The sequence below is a fragment of the Zophobas morio genome, unplaced genomic scaffold (assembly GCF_036711695.1).
Source record: "Zophobas morio isolate AGI-343-1 ecotype UQ-CSIRO unplaced genomic scaffold, CSIRO_AGI_Zmor_V1 ptg000404l, whole genome shotgun sequence".
Classification (NCBI taxonomy): Eukaryota; Metazoa; Arthropoda; class Insecta; order Coleoptera; family Tenebrionidae; genus Zophobas; species Zophobas morio.
In genome coordinates, this window is record NW_026972508.1 from 7,618 (window position 1) to 28,439 (window position 20,822).

Genomic DNA, 20,822 nt, shown 5'->3' on the forward strand with positions numbered 1-20,822 from the left:
AAGTATTTAAATTTACTTGACTTGCTTATATAAAAGCATAAACTTAATAAAATAAAGTAAGCACCGACAAGAATAGAAGCACCTGAATGTTATATACATATAAAAATATTAAAATAGCACTGGCTTACTACAGGCTTGATTTATAATCAACTGCTGCTTAATCTACTTTTCTTATACTAAAGGAGAGTCGAAAACCACAATGTCCATAACGAATCATTGCACCGTAACGAGGAAGGATGCGCTTTATCATCACAGCTATATAGTATATATACATAAAGATGATATAGCAAAATATTAACTAAATTACATGTAAAGAATTAGTTAGGCTTCAATACGGAATTGTTATTAGAATATACATATCAATAAATTTATATATTAAATTATAGTCTTTGCCCATATTTTCCCGTTTATAGGTCTAAGAAATGAGCTTATCTAAATAGTATGTGGTATCATTACCAGCTTAACTTAACCAGTTCCTTAAAATTTTTTATAGATAAATTTGGATAGACTCGAAATTTCACTCTCTATATAAACTGATGCGCACAGACCAAAAAGCGTTCATTACCATTCTCAAAACGCGATTTTGTCATATATGCAGTACCTAATAAAAAAAGCCTAAGGTTTATCAAGTAAGTTGTGCACGTGAGGGTTTCTAATCACGTGTTTAATGCTGAGCATAGCAATCAGCACATGGCTATAAGTTTTAAATAGCCTTCGCTTGTAGTTTACTGTTTTCGTTGTTTGAAGGCGTTAAATTATATTGGATATAATTTTAATTGTAACTTTTATTATTTTTATTATTATACTAACAAATAATTGTTTTATTTTATTGTTTATATATGTAAAGAAAATGACGAAAAGAAAAATTTTTGACGGAGCTATTGGGATCGATCTTGGCACTACTTATTCTTGTGTAGCCGTTTTGCAGCACGGAAAAGTAGAAATTATTGCTAATGATCAAGGTGACGTTAATAACACATTTTATTAGCATTCTATATCATTTTTATTATATATAACTACTTTTTCAGTAGAATATTATTATTTTTTAAAGGCATAATATTAACTTTTTTGTATTTTTATTATTGTAACTAAATTTTGAGAAAAAAATGTAATTTTTTTAAATAACCTATATTCATATATAATAAGGAAGTAGAACTACGCCTTCGTATGTATCGTTCCACGATAACTTTAGAGATATTGGCGGGGCGGCCAAGTCTCAGTGTGCTATGAATCCTGAAGGCACTATCTTTGACGCCAAGCGTTTGATAGGAAGAAATTTTGATGATGAAACGGTGCGTTTAGACATAAAACTTTGGCCTTTTAAAGTAGTTAATAGAAAGAATAAACCAGTTATACAAGTTCGCTATCAAGGTTTTATTTTTTTTCTTCATAGCCGAATTTTCTCTATAAATTCTAGATCTTTATTGTTCTTAGGCGGCCTCAAAGACTTTTATCCCGAACAAATTTCTGCAATGGTGCTGGAATATATGAAGGAAACGGCGGAAAACTATTTAAATCAGAAAGTCACTAAGGCAGTAGTCACTGTCCCCGCCTACTTTAACGACGCCCAGCGGCAAGCTACTAAAGATGCCGCCGCGATTGCTGGTCTTGAGTGCTTGCGGATCATAAATGAACCCACCGCAGCCGCCATCGCATATGGCCTCGACGGGCCGACCGCCACATCTAAAGGAAAAAATGAGCGAGTCGTGCTGATTTTTGATCTCGGCGGTGGCACTTTTGATGTTTCTTTGCTCACCATCGAAGGCGGGATCTTCACCGTGAAGGCCACTGCGGGGGACACCCATTTGGGCGGCGAAGATTTTGACCAGCGCTTGCTGGGATTTTGTCTTGAGCAATTTAAAAGTATACACAAAGTTGATATTTCCGCCAACCCACGTGCTGTCCGCCGTCTGCGGTCGGCATGCGAGCTTGCCAAGCGAAATTTATCGGCGCTTGCTCGCACGGAAATCCAGGTGGACGCGCTTTATAACGATAAGGATTTCTCGCTGGTTATAACACGTGCTAAATTCGAAGAGCTGTGCATGGATTTGTTTGTGGGCTGTTTGAAACCAATAGAAAAAGTGCTTAGCGACGCCCACATGGCCAAAAACCAAGTCGATGATATTGTGTTAGTGGGCGGGTCTACACGTATTCCGAAAGTACAAGCACTTCTTAGAGAATTTTTTAACGGGAAGGAGCTCTGCTCGTCCATCAATCCCGACGAGGCTGTCGCCTACGGCGCTGCCGTACAGGCCGCAGCCCTCACCGGCCATGACCCCGCCACCACTGCGCACATGCTGCTGCTGGACATTGTACCTCTCTCACTGGGAATTGAGACGGAAGGAGGCCTCATGTCCGTGGTTGTCCCTCGAAACACTTGCATTCCGTGCATCAAGACGTCCATGTTTACAACCACTGCGCCCAATCAGAGGAGCGTGGAATTCCCCGTCTACGAGGGTGAGCGGCCTTTGACACGTGACAATAACCTGCTAGGGCAATTCTGCCTAAAGGGAATAATGCCTGCCCCCGCGGGGGTTCCTGAACTCGAGGTCACTTTTAACATTGACGCTAATGGCATAATGAACGTGTCCGCCAGAGACGTGTCGTCCGGCCAGGAGTCCCACGTGGTCATCGAGAATAACCGAAACGCCCATTCGCAGGAAGATATTGAACGAATGATCCACGAGGCCAAGTTGTACGCCAGCGAAGACCAGAAAATGAAAAATGAAATTGAGCAAAGTTTACTGCGCGATTTGGATGCTTTTACTTTTTAATTATTATTATAATTAATATTATTTTCGCAACTTTTTTTTATTGACTTGAAAAATTTATATTAATAAAATTTTTTATTTCTGTCGGGTATATTTTTGTTGTGAATAACATATACATGAATATTTTGGCACATTTATGAAAGATAGAGTAAAGTTTATTTTTTTATATTTATCTGTTAATAAAATAAAATCCCAAACAGCTTAACGCAAAAGTTGCACTCGTTAATAAAATTTTAGTAGGAGAAAAAAATTTCTCATAAGTTTTTATAAGTGACTCGTCACGTGGTTCCTGTGATATGTGATTTTCTTGGTGGCTTTCATCTGTATTTGGATTCAGATTATTGAGGCTGGATCTGAATAATAATAATAATAATAATAATAATAATAATAATAATAATAATAATAATAATAATAATAATAATAATAATAATAATAATAATAATAATAATAATAATAATTTAAAATTTAACTTAATTTGGGCTAATTCTTGCTGGAAACTTTTCAAATAAACTGAAACGTTATTATAAAAATCTGTTTCATTATATTTTTGGTCTAGTACGTTTTCGAGTTCTAATATTCAAACAAAAAAATATTAACTTATTATTATTACTACTGTTATATACTATTGTTATTAACCTTTTATTAATTTTTTCCTCTTTCTCGGCTCAAAAGTTACTGCGGTTAATAATAATATTACAAAGTTGATTCCCTTTTTTATAAAAAGTAAAAATAAACGAATAATAACAATAATAATAAAGTAACCATGACTAACAAAGTTCCGTAAGTGGACAGACTTCTTATTTTATCACTCCATAACTGTTCTTGATGATACCGTTCCCGAAAAACTTTTAAATAATAATAACAATATAATAATAATAGTAATAATAATTTTCGTATATATATTAATAAAAGCGCATTATAAATTTTAAAAAAAAGAAAGCACGTGCGTTTGCACATTGCTACATGGCCATTTCTATATAAATATGCTTTGCATAAAAACTTAGTAATTACTTTAATGCGCTCTAAACTTCGTATTATTATTATTATGAAAAGTTTGCCAAGTAAAACAGATAAGAAGCTTCAAAAAATTGTTGAGTTGTACTGCATTTAACCCTTAAATTTATATTATAAGAACAATAATAATAGTAACAATAATAACAACAACGTTAATAATAATAATAATAAATATATTAATAACACAATAATAATTAGTAATAATAATATTAATTTTAATTAACAATAATATAACTTACCGGACATAAGCTCGTTTAAGCGAGCTTCCACTAGTGCTTCGCTGGACTTGTATTGGCCATCGAGTTTTTCTTTAAGTTCCTTTAATTATTATTATTATTATTTAGTTATTGTATAAAAGAAATAAAATAAAAACTTGTAAGTGATATTCTTTTTGGCATAGTTCAGTAAAAAATTTAACTTCTTTTTCTCCCCACCTGATAATAATAATAATAATAATAATAATAATAATAATAATAATAATAATAATAATAATAATAATAGTAATAATAATAAGAAGAGAAAGTACATTTGTTTTCTTTGTAATAAGGAATTAATATCCTGCTGGCAGGTGTTGCGCTCTTGAATTACTTTATTGTACTGTAATTGGGCTTCCTTTAATTAGTTATAATAATATTATTGGTAATAATAATAATTATAACTTTACCAATATTGATAAATTATAATAATAATAATTAAGAAACTTTAAATGCTTCTCGTGAAGATGAAAAATCGAGATCTGCTTTAAGAACTTTTTCTTTAAGAGCGAGAATTTCGTCGTAACCAGTAATCTTTATATAAAAAAGTTATTAAACTTTTTCAAATGTTAAGATAATGGTTTTTGCTAAATTATATATTAACTTTTTATTAACGAGTTATGTTTCAAAGTATTAAACTTTAACTTAATTCAAGCTAGTTATACAAAAATTTATAGTCTCTAGAGTTGATAATATATATATATAAATTTTATAATAATAAATAAAATCTTTTAATATTTTGTTAAAGCTATCTTTTTTTTACCTCATTAAACTTTGTTGATAGCGAAAGAAGGAAAGGGCTGGCTTTATTGTAAAGTGATGAGGCAAGCAATCGGCCGTTTTCATACTTGATAGAATTTGAAACGTCATTATTCATTTATTTATTATAATAAATTAATTACACAAGGAAAGATTACTAGAAACTTAGTAATGAAAAAGTTAAATACTGTAGTAAAAATTATTTAGAGAATACGGTTAACAGAAACCTTAACTTACAAATATATATATGCTTAGATATTTTGGTAATCAGCAAAAACAATATATAAAAAGTTTTTTTTAAAGCTGGTATTTGGTTAGTTTTAATGAAAAGAAAGTTTTTTTTTAAAGATAATACCAAAAAATCTTTAACTTGTTATGCTTGTTAGCAATTACTTTAAATTAAGATCAGCTAATAGAAAAGTTATACTCTGATCAATTATTATTGTAGTGTAAAAATATATATGGGAATAGAGTCATAGTATCATGGATTTTAGTTAATAAAAAAGTTATACTTTATTTATTTATCGTAGTAAAATTGTATATGGGATATAGCAAACTTTACACTAAATATATATATACTTCATTAAAAAAATAACTTCACGGTAAAAAGGAAATTTTTTTTTACAATAAGTTTTCCTAGAAGTGTTATTATCCAAAAATAACTTATTTAATCTATTTTTAATTTATGTTATTGTTTATTTTAAATAACAAGTACAATAAGTGAGCTTTAGGATTTATGTCTTTTTGAATATATAAATTATTGGCCTACTTATACTTTACCCAAAAATTTATAATTTAGTGCTTATCAATTTTTTTTAAATATAATAGTAAACACTTTTGCTTTGAAAAAATTTAATTTACTATAGCATTTTAGCTTAAAAATTTTACTTAAATTTTTTAAAGGCTATTTTAAGTCAACCGTTCTTATACTTTTTTACGGCAATCTAAATTTTTTTAAGATATTGTTACATCCTTGCCTATAACTTTTTGATTACATAAAACAATACTTCTCTTGTAAAAATTTAATTTCCTTACAGCATATAATTACTACTTAATATTATAAAAGACTAATTTAAGTCAACCATTCTTATTTAGAGGCAACTCTAAATGATTTTCTATATTTATTATACGCTTAAGAAGTAAACGTTTCTACTTTGAAAAAATATATTTTCCCTACATTTCTCTTAATGTATTTAACCGTTCTACTACTTTTTTGTTGAAACTTTGTATTTTTTAAAAAAAATGCTTATCAATTTGTATTTTAAATATAATAGTAAACAGTTTTGCTTTAAAATATTTTCCTAAAGCATTAAACTTTAAATTTTACTTAAATTTTTAAAAGGCTACTTTATGTCAATGTTCTCATACTTTTTTTTAAGTAATTCTAAATTTTTTTAAAAAGATTTATTAAAGCTTATCAATTGTTTTTTTATTTACAATAGTAAATACTTTTGCTTTGAAAAAATATATTTTTCTTACAACATTAAGCTTAAAATACCATTTTTATACTTTTTAGAAGCAATTCTAAATGTTTTATAAAGAAGGTTTGTTATATGTTTGATAATTTATAAATTAATTGAGTAAACATTTTTACTGTGAAAAAAGTATTTTTTCCTACCTTTAGCTTTATATTTTTAATAGTTCTTCTACTCATTTGTTGAAACTTCAAATTTTTCTTTAAAAAAAATGTTAATGCTGATCAATTATAAAAGTAAACAATTTTCCAGTTTAAAAAAAATATATATTTTTCCTATATTTAGCTTTGAATTTATTTTTGAAATTATAAGATTAAATAAAAACAACTCTTTTTATAGTTTTTGGAAGCAAATTTAATTTTTAGCAAAAGCCAAGTTTTTTGAAAGTATAATTCCTGTTCTAATAAGCTTCCTAGGTGTGACTAATAAATTCCCTACGCCATTTAATAATGGTAAATTTTTAACTTCCTATCTAAAAAAATAATTTCCTTTTTAAAATTACTTTAATAGCGTATATTAATTACTACAATTTCATGTTATTTTTCTGCTCAGTTTTATATTGCCTATTATAAGTTACAATTTAAGTAAAAACATTCCAAAATTAAATTTATACTAAAATAACGAAAATTTTTTTATAGCCCAATAAATATTCTTAAAGAATATATATAATAAAGTTTATAATAACTATAATAATGCACATAATAAAGTTAGTAAAAAGATATTAATAATATTAAAGCATATAAAAGAGTAGTGGTTATTATGTAATTTATGTAAAAAAAAATTATAATAAATAATAAAGCAAGCAAACTTAATTACGTTCCATATGTTATATAAATAAATCAAATAGAATATAAAGTAATTACGATAAACTTTGTAGGGAGAGTTGTCTTAATTCTTGTTTTAAAATCTGTGAAAAAAAAAATTTAATTTTGAAATTTAGGAGTATAAGGTAAACAATTAAAAGAGAGAGGATAATACGTTTAAAACAAACCACAAACCACTTTCTTTATAATAAGTTTATAATTATTATATAATTGAGTTACAAAGAAATTTATTATTCTTTTTTTTAAACAATTAAAATTAAACTAAAAATTCAAACTATATAATAAACTGTATTATATATATATGTTAATGGAATAGTAATAAGTCGAAATAAATTAGACTTTAGTTTTTGAAAAAATCCCCAAAGTATATTTGAAACGAGGATAAATAAGAGTAATAACGCATTTAGGTATGCATAAATCTAGTTATTATTTTAAGAAAGATATTGTTGATATATATTATTACAGAAATACGGAATTCTACAAAAAGAATTTAATTTATTTTGATATTTTACTTCTTGTAGAAAGGGTATAAACTTCAAATTCTTTAATGTTTTTAACATAAAGATAGTAAGAATTTTAATACTTCTAACTTAAAATAAAAAACTAATATTAGAAAAAAATAAACGGCGAAAATAAAGAGAATTTTATGTTTTCCTGGGCATTAGTATTAGAAAACTCAAGTTGGTCACGAGTTACTAAACCTTTTAACCAGCGATGTACACCATATAAAATCTATAGTAATTACTTACGAAATTCTACCTTTTGTTATTTTTATGGCGTTAAAACACATAATGAAATAGTAACTTTAATTAGAGGATATCTTTATACCGTTGAGTAACATTTTCTCTTTAAAGTATATGAGAGACTGCTGCTAAAAAATAGATTAAAGCAATGCTAGCTAGCATTTAGGGCCATAGTTAATGTAGGCAGAAGAATATTACTTATTACACTTCAGTACTTTTATTAAGGAGTTCATGACTTTTACTAGTCGCTGCGTGTTATCATTGCTGTTTATTAGCACGAGTTGTGACACCTTTCTTATTAGGGTAATGCGATTCATTTTTAGAAAAAAGCTGTATCTTATTATTTTAAGCGCTAAAAGGGAGCCCCTGCCAACTTTTTTAACCGAAAGTTGAAATACCAAGAAGTGCATCGCTCGGAGAAGGTGCCTATCTTATTATCAGACTCCAGCTGTTTTGTGACTAATTTATTTACTTTAATGATTTTTTACAACAAAAGTTTTACTAAACCCTCAACCTCTCAATCAGTTTCCCTTCATGTTAGAAAGGTAATGGCCCTTAACCGTTCAGGTAACGACATTTTATTGTAGAAAAGTTTTAAAAATCGGGGTTAGCACAAACCTTGATCGTTATTAAAATAAATTTGTAGTGGTTGCCAAATAATTATGAATTAATATTATGACACCTAATTGTAAACGTTGCTTTAAAACTATGGAAGGGTTTAGGTTAGGGTTAAGGGTTTTTCGTAAGTATATATTTTAAAATAGTTGCAAAGTTTAAGTTCAGTACTGACGGCTGACGCCTCCAACAATATCTGCTATGCGCGCATTGCTGCTAAAAAGTTTCCTATGTAGTGAATATATGTGCTTGTGCGTACTACTGTTTACTTTGAAGTTTGTTAATTAAAAAAATGCTGTGCTCGTGTACAAAGTAATTATATATATTATCGAAGTGCCCAGAAAAGTTATTTTGTATTATACCTTTGATTATTTATAATATGCTACTTCTAAAAAACTTTTTAAGTCTGCAAAAACAGTCATTTTGGTAACCTGATTGTTTTGCGTATGATGTCAGCCTGCGTTTGCAGCCTTCGAACCTTCCTCATCTCAGTTTGTTTTTATGATAACTTCAGTACTTCTTCACATCAGGTAGCTCCAATTTAATTAAGTTGTTAAAGATTTAGGTTACCTCCGCACTAGTTTTTAATAAATTTATATAAAAATTCTTGTTACACTTAAAGGTGTGAGCTATAAATTTTGAATGTAACGAAACAACATTTTTACAAGCTAAAATCTATTTAAAATATAATACAGCACTTTAAAACGTATAAAACAATTTTCTCGGAGCAATGAAGAGAAACCTCCAATCTAAACTTGCTAGGTGAATCAAATTGAGTGATTTAGAGGCACCAAAAATAATGAAAGTGAGAGTAAAGACTAGTAAGATATTATAGTGTATAGTTTAGTGACACAACTTAATTAAGCTGAGTTTCGTAATAAACATAATAGAGGAAAGAGCAGTTAAGTATTAATAAACGAAACTTTTTAACTGAGCGCCATTTAAAAGTTCGTAAACTTCCTTAATCCTTTTAAAATTAAAGACGAACTCTATTTAATATATTTTTTACCATCATTTAGAAACAGCGGTATAGCCGCTAAGCCAAAGGACACAACTTTTAAATGTCTCTATAGATTAGAGGGTGAGAGTGAGAGGTGTTTTAATTTAGATTTTATATTATATGTATACATATTACTTGTTAAAATGAAAATGAATTTACCCTTTTTAATTATTAATTACTGACATACTACAGTAGATATGGAAATAAACAACAACTTTAATGTTTAATCCTTATCCCCCTTTAAACTATGAGAGAGGTAAAGAAGGATCCAGTCTTTCTCAAGCGGTCGTCATCTTCGATGCTTGGGTAGCAGCTAACAAGTTATAAGAAGAAAAAAAGTAACAACAACAAAAAAATATAATATAAAGAAAAATTAGATTAAAATAAGTAAATAAGTTAAGTAAATAAATAATTAAGGGGTAATATAATATGTAAATATACTACGTGTGTGCTATTTTTCTTTTATATGTTAGCTAATTTAAAAATACTTAGGTTGACTTAAGCCTTTTGAAATAACAATTTATATGTATCCTGTCGCTATTTTATATGGAATTAAAATATATTAAATATGAATCAACAAAAAATAAAAATGGTAATAAATTGGGGCTCAAAGGAAGCGACCTTGAGATGTGTTTAGGTCTTTTATACCTGTGATACTAGCCTTGAGTTACAACAGAAGTGGCTACTAAACTATTGGTATGTTAACTGTATACTTTATAGTGTTTAGTCGCCATTTGTAAGAACAAAGCATTAATTTCTTTCGACTGACAGTCACTGTGATTATTCTAAGGAGTTCGTTTTGAAAAATCTGTAGCCTACTTATATGATGCCTAGAGTAGGCCCAAGGAACGGAAGCATATACCATATTTGGGCGAATAATGGATTCATAAAAAAGTTGCTTTTTTTTAAGTGGAGTTTACTGCGCCTACCATATTAATGGGTGTGGGACATCCTTGGCAGCATCATTTTTCTCAGGTCGTACTCAATATGAGTGTTGCAAGTAAATTTATGATCTATAATAACCCTAAGTGCCTAATACGAGGCCTTTACAGAATAGAAGTTTAAATATATGTAGAGTTTGGCACTCTTGAATATTAACTCTGCTTCTTGAAATTATTATCGCTACACTCTTAGAAGCATTGATCGTTACCTTATAATTAGTAAACCAGGTTTCCAGCGTGTAATAATAAAATTGTAAGTGTTTAATACCCAGTGTCGTTGATTAAAATGACAGAACATTCCTGTGTCGTCCGCATCTCGGGCCAGTGATACGGTAGTTGATCTGGCCATCTCTACCATATAAACCGACTAGAAGCGGAGATAAAGTTAATCATTGAGAAACTCCCAAGTTTAAATCCATCAGATTTAGATTAACCACGCCTAAACGGACTATGAACAATTAATTAGTGTATGGTTTTCACCTGGACTAAGGGCCTAGGAAAGTGAAGCTCAGTTATCTTAAAGACAAGCCATCTATGTCAAATCGAAAGCTTTCTCAATGTCTAAAATGGTATATTTTCTATTGTTAAAGGCTTTAATGACACATTCTGATAGTTATAGAACCTGTTGGTATGTGGTGCGGTTTTCATAACCGAGTTGACTCTCTGGAATAATGTTCGTTCCTTTTGCAAAGTAGATTAAGTTTGCGAATACCACAGCCTCCGCAAATTTACTCTGGAGGATAGTAAACTTATGGGCCTACAGTCTTTAACAAAGTTTCCTGGTTTGTTTCAATTTTGGAAATAAAATAACTTTTGCTAACTTCTGCTAACTTCCAACGGTTTAGAAAGTTTACATAGGTAATAGCCTTAGTATTAAAATTTTTAAGCATTAGAATGAAACTACCTTTTGTCCCGCAGCCCCTCTGGTCCTCAGGAGTTGTTTATATTAATAATTTTTTCGCAGCTAGTAAATAAAGATTGTCTAAATTATGGTAAAAGGTCGCCTCAAACCAACTCTCCCTTCTTCAGTCGTGGTGGGATTCCCGGAAAACGAGAATCAGTGGTGAAAAAATATAAAACCTTAAATTTAACTCTGGTAATATGTGCTACGCACATTTAAGTCAGCATTAACGTAGCATTTTTATAAAACTAAACTTGGTGTAGGCACTTTTAATGCGCCAGGACAACTAGGAGACTAATAGTTTCTTTTGATTTCTACATGCTTGGTAATACATAGTAAAAATGCTCCAAAACATATTCTAGCTTTATAATAACCATCTTCCTTAACATTAAAGGACGATGTTTTACCCTTCGTTGTGTCACACTCTTTGACCTAGACTAAACCCCACGTATCCATAAATTATAAGGTTACCCGTACGTGCCTCATGGCTGTATGTCAACATTTACTATTTAACGTCAAGGCGTTTGATGGTATTGCACTTTGCTTGACATCATTAAAAAACACTCTGTGGTCGTATTTTACCAAGCACTTTCTCTTGACCTCAGTAATGATGCAATCGAAAAATTTCGGTTTCCCATTAACCATAAACTCCACTTAAACACAGTGGCCTTCTTGGAATTTGTTGACAGAAAAGTGGAAATGACTAGCACAGGTTCTAAGATTTTATTGTTTGTTCATATATTATAAATCATAAAATTCTTCGTCATCCAATTCTGTTTCACTTGAGTTTTCAGTTATCGTCGCAGTCATTACTGCAAAATTGCTAGTTTACAACTAAATAATTTATGATATCATTTATTTCCGCATGTCAAAAAATCATGCTGACTCTCAATCTGGTCTAAATATATAAAAAATTTCCTCGTAAATTTAGTATATACTATGAGCTTTCTGAGCTGAATTATAATGCTCGATGTATAAATTACATTTTTAAACATATAAATTCTAAAAATAACGGCCTCTTGGTTGTCAAATAATGTCTCTTCCGTTTTAAAAAATTATACTTATAAGTATGTTACAGTGAGAAGATGCTATTCTCAAACACTCTTCCTTTATATATTGTCCCCTCTCCTGTAGCTTCCATAATTTTTTTTCACCTTTCTTTGGTTAGAGTCGCAGTTTATATAAAACCTTGGCCTGACGTTCATGCAGAACTAAGAGTGACATATGGGAAAAACTGTCTTTTCTTAAATAGAAGTTTTATTTCGTTTCTATTTCGTTTAATAAGATAAATCTTTTTAAAGTTTAGGATTTGCTGTCCCAATAAGTATTTACCATTAGTACTATCGATGTCAACGTTTTTTTACATAACCAGTGTTAAACAATTGTAGCTTAAAGGTCTTTCATTATTCAAGTTTAATGACAAGAATAGTCACCCCTACCAACCGTTATCTATACAGTCCCGTATATATACTAAGTTATCGAGGAAAAAACAACTTTATAAATATAACGAACCAAATTTAAAATGCGTTCAGCTTGCGTAACTTATCTATTTATCGAACCCCAACAACATATTCCAATGAACTTATCGTTATTAGCGATGAATTAGTTAAATACAAGCACGATTCAACTTGAATAAATTAAGAGCTAACTGCCTTAGTAAAAACATTTAGTTAACAAAAATGTCCCCAGCTTCAATGCTTCTCCCTGCGAAGCTACATGTGATAAGTAAAAAGGCAGCCGCTCTTCACAGTTAGCACGTATTTTACACATCAGAATATTAACTTAAAAATATAAATGAGTAAGTCTATAAGTTGAAATTGAAAGCTCAAATAAATAATTTATTAACCCAACGGCGCTACAGTAACAGATACCACTTCCTCATTGCTTGCAGCGAAAATTTTAACAGATTATGGCGGTGTGACAATTAAGATAATCGAAAAGTAAAATTCTTAAATAGTTAAAAACTGAACTTTGTGCTCGCGGAGGTATTCCTGGTAAAAAATACTTGTGACATTCCATTTTTAATTATGACGTTGACCTTTAACTACCCTGAATGGATGGAGCTTCCTTTATGAAGCGTTTTAATGCCTGCAGTAAAAATATTATACTATACCTTCGAAAAAGACTTGCAGGGGCCTTAAACTCTAGAACACAATACTTCACAGGTTACTAGATAGTTGCATTACTAGATATAATTGTGGTTATTTAACGTTATTATGCTAATAATCAAAAAAGCACGCACGAAATAAGTGAAATATCAGAAATATTTATATTAGTAAATTAAATTAATTAGTAAGCAATACGAAAAAAAATGCTACCATTAATTAATTACAATAAAATAAGATATGGCAACTTTAACATAGCATTATAAAATAAAATATATGTAAACATACAGCTATATAATGTTATTTAACGATAATTAACGCAACAATATGAAAGCTTCCATTCTAAAGATAATAAAGAAGATAGGTCAATATATAATAATGTAATTACCGCAGAGCTCACAGTAAGTCAGATAGACCATACACCTAACTAAAAGATAAAAAAAAAGTACTTAAATGGAATCCGAAAATAAATGATAATGGTGTTATAAGTCATGAATCAAAATTATATTGCCTGAAAAGTACCCCTAAAAACCTACTTCCCTTTAAAAATAAATGATACAAAGTAATTGTATAATAAGTGTAATGCAAAATTCAAGCAGTTTATAAAATAATTAATTTTTAAAGGTTATAAAAATAAGCAAAAAAGAAAGAGGATGTTCTTCCGCATTGTTTAAATAAAGTTTCTAAATCTGTTTAAAATATTTAGTAAAACTAGATAACTTAGTTTTTACTTAGTCATCCTCTAGCCTACTACGCTATTTAATAACTTCAGCTATAACGCCCTCTAGACGTTTAGTCTTTGTTCTAGCCCTCTAGATTAAAACTATAACCTTTATAATATCGCTGGTTTTCCAGAGCAACGTAAAACTAAAGCACTAAAGACGCGGTAATAACTGAAAAAGAAAGGAAGAAAGAGCAAAAAATTAGTCCAGCCACTTTTTTTTGGAACTGGCATGCACGGCCAGACTGCTTAAAACCTTAGGTCTCTTAACCAGAATTCCCCTCTTCTGCAGAAGTTGGAGCACGAGTGCCCACCAGTGTACGCTCTTTAGAGAGCTATAATGACACTTTCTCGAAAGACTGAAAAACAGAAAATATAGAGCCTGGACTGTGGCCATATGGCCTAGTGCAGTGTAAAACCTCTAAAGACCACCACTGGGAGAGGCCACCTTAGGCACAAGACCGAAGCCAACCTGGAGACTCCGTGCCAGCCGGGCCTCACCTATTAATCCATGTCCTTTATTATATGTATATGCCATGCATACTTAAACAGTATACAGTTACCCTCAATAATTTAAACTTTAAATTTGTGCTGTAAGGTAATTAAATTCTAAACACGCATCATAATTAAAAAAGTTGTAATAACGGGGAAGGCTATCACGATATGTTTGACAATTGTGGTTTACTGGAAAAAAACCACTATTTGTTAAAAGATATAGCCTTTAAATATCCTAAAAAAAGTTACTTGTTGGTTTATATATAAAAGCTTGACTATATATTTTTCTAAAATTTTCATATATACTATAACTATTAAGTAAAACTAACATAATTATTAGGATTTTTTTAACTAATTTATTAGTAATGAAAAAGTTATTTATCAAATCTCATATTATATAATAATAAAAGTTGACAATTTTCATTAAGCCATTAATCTGAATAGCAATAGATTTTTTTAAAAATTAACAAAACTTCAATAGTCGTTCATAATATTGTTAATTAATACATTTACACTAAAAATGACATATATACTATAATAATAGTTGTTAAACTGATAGATTTACATTCATTTAAAATAATAGCTGACGGATCATATAAAATTAATTAAAAACTATTCACATGAGTTTAATGGCTAATTAATTAATGCATTTTTATATAAAGGATTATTGGATAGCTATTCATGTGAGGAATTTTATAAAGAGTTCTTTTTCCAATTAAAATTTAGTAAAAAGAAATAAATTTTTCTATCAATTTATATATCAATTATATGGATAAATATTAAACAAAGAGGATATATGGAATTTTGAATTTATATATTCAATATATTGAATTAAATGATATTTCATATTTAAGGAGGAGAAATAAATTTATATATATAAAAATAAATACATAACACGTGAACAAAGTATTGGGCGCAAAGTTCATTTTTTATTAATTTCCACTAAACAAACTCGAGCGCATGTTTAACAAATATTTCAAAATATGTGTGCATTGAGTGCGTAAGAATGACATTTTATTTTGTGTTAAACCGGCGTTTCAAGTAAATTTTTATATTTTTTTGATCAAAGAAAACTATTTTTAAGTAGTAGAACAGAATAAATAATTTTATTATCTAACCGCATTTTATATGTTTACTCAAAATAATCACTAATTTTTTATCTATAAAGCAAAATTATTATAAGAAAAATGTTATTTATATCCGATAAAATGAAATGGTATATAATTTATGGTGGCGGTAATAAGTTCTTTAAACTAAAAATTAACAAGCCTTATTTATTACATTGTTATAATAAAATTTGTATTTCACATATGCATTTGCTTATTTCATTATTTACATAATTTATATTATAGCATAAACTTTAAAAAAATGAAAAATATGCAAGCCACGCTTTATGACAATTTTTATTGAAGCATATATAATCTATCTTCTAACACCTTATCTATAGTTTGTTGAATCATTGATTGGATGTGCTGACAAAGTATTTTTCTTTTTATTGTCAAAATACTACGCTTTACAGATTTTTAATTGAGAAATTAATTTTATATAGTGTTGAATATAAATTTGTTGATAATTCAAAAGAAAACTGACAGTAAAATATATACGTTTTTTAACTATCTTTGATATATTAAAAAAAAGTTATTATATACTTTAAATAAATTTAATAATGCAAAAGTGGATTGCCTTAACAGACTGTTCACATTTTATGAAAGCCACACTTGACCAACAGTTTTGTGATCCATATAGCAAATCGAAACTTCCTGAATTTAGCCGGTATTATGCTTGGCTCACTGCAGTGCAAGAGCAGCGAAGAAAATATTTAAGTAATAATTATGGTGACAGTTATAATGAAGTCAACAGTAATAATATTAATACTAAAGGTACATTTTATGAGTCTTCTAATTTGGAGCGAAATAACAATGGTAATATAGTTACAACTACTTGCTTTAATACTAAAGCCCGTAGCGCATTTAGTTTTCAAAGCTTCACTTTGGAAGGTTATAAGGAAAACAATATTAGAAGAATTAAGAAAGTAAATAAGAAGCCACTACCCAATCTTTCGAAAATTAAAAAATGTAATAATTGTCAAACAAAAGTTTCAGAAAAATGGAAAATCCTTTCGGATAACAAAACTTTGTGCGATTCATGTTTATTATTTTATCATAGCAAAACTGCTGTGCCTTATACAGGGGAAATATTTTTTAACTTAGGCGGCAATATTAAAGATAACAGTTTAGGTAATAAAAATGAAAATGCAAATATTGGTTATAATTTCCAAAAAAATAGACAAAATCAAAAGCGGAGTGGTACTGGCTTACAATTTACTAAGGAAATTGTTAAAGAGCATGAAATTACTAATAAGAATAATAAGGAAGAAAGTATCTGTTCAATTGGCTCTTATGCTTCACACTCTGATACAGATGTTAATAATTCAGGGGCACTGCCCTTAGTAGTTTATAATGTTTGTGAAACTAACGTACCTAATGTTTCTGATGAAGTTACTCCTTCTAGTATATCTCTTCCCTCACCGACTCTTTCTTCTCCTTTTCCTGTTAAGTCTGCCAGAAAATTTAACAAACGAAACTCAGAGTTTACTTGCCCTGTTAAATGCACTAATTGTTTAACTTTAGAAACTACACTTTGGCGTCGTAACGATTTGGGAGAAGTGGTACTTTGTATATGTATAAGAAATTAATTTTTTTTTTCACGCTGAATTACTATTATTAATCAGGTGTGTAACGCATGTGGGCTTTACTGGAAACTTCATAAACGACCGCGACCTGTAAACTTAAAAACAAAATCAATAAGGAAACGCAATAGAAGGCACCGCTACCTACGACCTGCAGAAGCACCTAACTTTGTTCGAGAACCCAATTCGGACCATTTTCCTTTTGTTTCCCGAAATACTTCTCAAAATGATAAATTGAATCAACGACATATTCCAGAAAATTTTTACGAGGGTGGTTACTTTACTAACTCGTTGTATAACTCCTTCCTTCTTAATAATATTAACAGTTATGCCAGTGGTAACAATAGCATTAATATTAGCCAGCCATACATTAAAGCCTATAATTCGTTCAATTTTAGTGGCCATACAGGTTTAACCCAGTTTAAAACTCAAGAAGGAATTGCTTCATTCGTTGGTAATTTTAACATCCCTCACAACACCCCCCATTACAATTTAAAGTAAATTAAAACTCAAAGTAAAATTGTTTACTATTTTTTTTTTCACATTTAAAGAAAGTGTATATATATATATATATATATTTTTTATTACAAAATAAATTGTTTCTGATTTTTAAGTGGTTTTTTATAGTAAATTTGTTTTTATACTTTCCTCTTTTATGTTAGTCAAGGAGTTAGTGTTAACAGCTTTCCATTAAATGTCTTTGCTATTTTTGTGAATGTAAATTATTCTCGAGCCACACCTTTTTAAGAAGTCATCCTTTTTTGTATTTAATTTATAATATTTACCTTTTTCTCATAAGATTATAAATATTGTAGTTGATATTATTACTATACAAAGTGCTTACTCATTATTAGGCAACCACCTTTTTTTTATCAGATATTATACCGCTTTTAAAGAAAAGCCTAAATCTATCTTAAAGTAGATTAATACAAATAAATATTTTTTAAAGATAACAAATGGCTTAGTCTGATCGCATAATATTTTTACTATCTAATTATATTTCTATTTGTCTAAATTATACTTATTTGAAGAAAAATGTATATTAATGTATTTTGAGTTCATAATATTTATTAAAACATGTTTTCATAAATTCTATTAGACTTTAATTAATGTTAAACAATCAGACTTAATTCAAAAACCAGTTCAGTTATAAATTTAAAACGCTATTACATTATAAATTATATTTACAATTATGTGTAAGTGCACTGCTTATGCGTAAAAGGTGTTTCAGGGTTAATAATAATCAAAGTGTTGGTAATTTTAGGCATTATTAAGGTTGCGTAAGCGTTTCTTATGAAATTTTTTGAATTATTAATGATCTTTTATCAACATTATTATATAATATAAAGATAAATTTTTAAAAAAAATCTGAAAAAGAAAATAATTAAAAGTTTTAAAAATGAGAGCTCGACTATTCTACAAGTTACCTTATGAAATACTGATAGCGCTGAGTAGAATTAGTTGCCAGCCTATTAATCTTCAATCATCATAATATAATTATATTTTATTAAAAGCGGTTGTATGCTCGCTTTTTTTTTTTTTTAATACAATTTAGTTTGTAGTTTTTACAGCGGTCATTATTATTTATCATTGTGGTCTTTCTTATTATAGCCGGGCTATATCGGTTATTGCTCAACAATTTTTTTCAATTTTTTTTAAAGTTAAAAAGACACTCTTTCTTAGCTATAGTAAATGGTTCTAGTTAGAACAGTACTTTAAAAATCTCGTTAAAAACTTATATATTTTAAACTCTCATATATGTCATTTATGTTATTTATTATTGTTTCAAAATTTTAAGGCTAGGCTATCTAGGCTTATAAATTAACAGTTAAACAGTTTATCTTTTCAGAAATAGTTATATTCTAATTATTGTTTAAGATAAAATAAAACAAACAAAAAATAAGCTATCAAGCACCAGAGCACAATTCCAAAAACCTCTACTTTTACTATAACCTTTCACTATATATATACAAAAATTAAAATTAAATAGATTATGATTATTATCTTTTAAAACTAAGTTAAACCCCCCAATTTCTATATGTAAGCCCTTCTTCTCGTGGTTTATTAAGGCAGTACTAGAGCTAGTTTTTCATTTTACAAAGCTCAACTAGACCCATGACTAGTGGTTATTTTAACTGTTTGCAAAGAGCTTTAAGAATGGGCTTCGTTGTCTGCATTAGATTTAAATATGACTAAATGTATTGTAAATGATATAGCAAAAATTGTATACATAGCATTGTATCAAAGAACTATTTAGCGCATTTTAAATTATTTATATTAATTTTCAATTTTACAGCATCTGAAATGCCTAAGACATTCATTATAAGCGCCTTTATTAAAGTTTCTACAATTATAAAGTTCTGGCATAAAATATATTTTTAGAATAATCTAAATGAGACTGAAAATTTTTAAAAGGCTGCTTAAGTGTTCACTAGATGTTACACTAAAGAGTGAGATGATCTTACTCAATAAATTTATATTTAAGATTTAGTCTTTAAACACCACTTTTTATAAAGCGGTACTAAAGCTGTTTTCACGTTATGTAGGAATTAGGGGTCTTAAAGTTCAATAGCTCGTTATACAACCTTTTCCCTCTTAAGAATGTTTGATGCTCTCAGTTATTAATGTCAATTGAGTTTATAAAGCTTAGAGCAGTATAACCAACCATATCTATATGAAATTAGTATCTTCTGATCTCATATTTCCCTTTTAACACGTAGAGTAACTTTGCAAGATAGTAGGTTAGGTGATAGCACGTGTATAAATAAGAAAGCTAGAGAGATTAATAAAAAACACTACTAAAAGGTAAGATTTCTAACAAGTGCTGTAAAGTAAAGTACTACGTTTACAGTTATACTCGACTCTTATTACCACATTTAGCCCGCTTTGACGGTACAAAAGAGCTCGAGTTTCGTTTATTCTCTTTATGGTCGCATTGTCCCTTGTCTCCTGTTCATTTTGCTTCCTAGTATATTCGTTCAGAAAATTGTGTGTTAGTTCTCTTGGTGAGTTATAGTCAATTAAAGTTTAAGAAGCTTACATATATTAATATTTTCTATTAACATCATTCTTTTGGTTGTACAACGCCTTATAACCTCAGAAGTAGCAACTTATTCAGTTCGTTGAAAACAGTATTTAGGTTTTTCTCTCTCTTCATGTTACTAAGTAAAATTGTAACGAGACAAATTTGATGAATAAAAGATAAAGTAAAGAATACAACATTTTACTTATCGGCAACACTAATTATATGACGGTATTGTAAGAACAAAAAAATTTATTCTAGATTTATAACATGTAAGATATAATTATTATCCATTCATATGCTACATTAAGTCGCCATTCACAATTATAAAAGCGAAAGGTAAGCATGGACATATAGTTAAAATTGATATGGGAATATAGATTCATTTCCTGGAACTTACAGTTACTTCCCAAATATAATATAATTTAATGTTAGATTATATAAGCTAAGTTATTGACCTGATTCACAATACAGTAAGGAACACCCTTGAATT

The 20,822-nt window shown here is 29.0% G+C and overlaps 2 protein-coding genes across 2 annotated transcripts; one reads left to right on the plus strand and one right to left on the minus strand.

Moving 5' to 3' along the window:
* The first annotated feature begins 850 nt into the window (after positions 1-850).
* On the plus strand, positions 851-2,784 carry LOC135120657 (heat shock cognate 71 kDa protein-like). The gene is made up of 3 exons (XM_064044994.1): positions 851-962; positions 1,147-1,371; positions 1,435-2,784. Exons 1-3 carry the CDS (start codon positions 851-853, stop codon positions 2,772-2,774), a joined length of 1,677 nt encoding a protein of 558 aa, XP_063901064.1. The 3' UTR covers positions 2,775-2,784.
* A 999-nt stretch (positions 2,785-3,783) lies between these two features.
* LOC135120656 (uncharacterized) lies at positions 3,784-10,745 on the minus strand. Its single transcript, XM_064044993.1, has 9 exons — positions 10,665-10,745; positions 7,561-7,639; positions 7,137-7,180; positions 4,803-4,886; positions 4,487-4,573; positions 4,312-4,397; positions 4,159-4,219; positions 4,025-4,103; positions 3,784-3,884 (listed from the first exon to the last, which is right to left on the minus strand). Exons 1-9 carry the CDS (start codon positions 10,743-10,745, stop codon positions 3,784-3,786), a joined length of 702 nt encoding a protein of 233 aa, XP_063901063.1.
* Between the last annotated feature and the right edge of the window lie 10,077 nt (positions 10,746-20,822).

What these genes read in the sequence shown, in the direction of transcription:
- LOC135120657 (XM_064044994.1), top strand. Translation starts at nt 851, where the DNA reads ATGACGAAAAGAAAAATTTTTGACGGAGCTATTGGGATCGATCTTGGC. An exon ending in AATTATTGCTAATGATCAAG is followed by an intron (nt 963 to 1,146) that starts GTGACGTTAATA and finishes ATATATAATAAG; the next exon opens with GAAGTAGAACTACGCCTTCG. An exon ending in TATACAAGTTCGCTATCAAG is followed by an intron (nt 1,372 to 1,434) that starts GTTTTATTTTTT and finishes TATTGTTCTTAG; the next exon opens with GCGGCCTCAAAGACTTTTAT.
- LOC135120656 (XM_064044993.1), bottom strand. Translation starts at nt 10,745, where the DNA reads ATGGCCAGATCAACTACCGTATCACTGGCCCGAGATGCGGACGACACA. An exon ending in TTGTAGAATTCCGTATTTCT is followed by an intron (nt 7,181 to 7,560) that starts GTAATAATATAT and finishes TTTTTTTCACAG; the next exon opens with ATTTTAAAACAAGAATTAAG. An exon ending in CTTAAACGAGCTTATGTCCG is followed by an intron (nt 3,885 to 4,024) that starts GTAAGTTATATT and finishes TATAAATTTAAG; the next exon opens with GGTTAAATGCAGTACAACTC.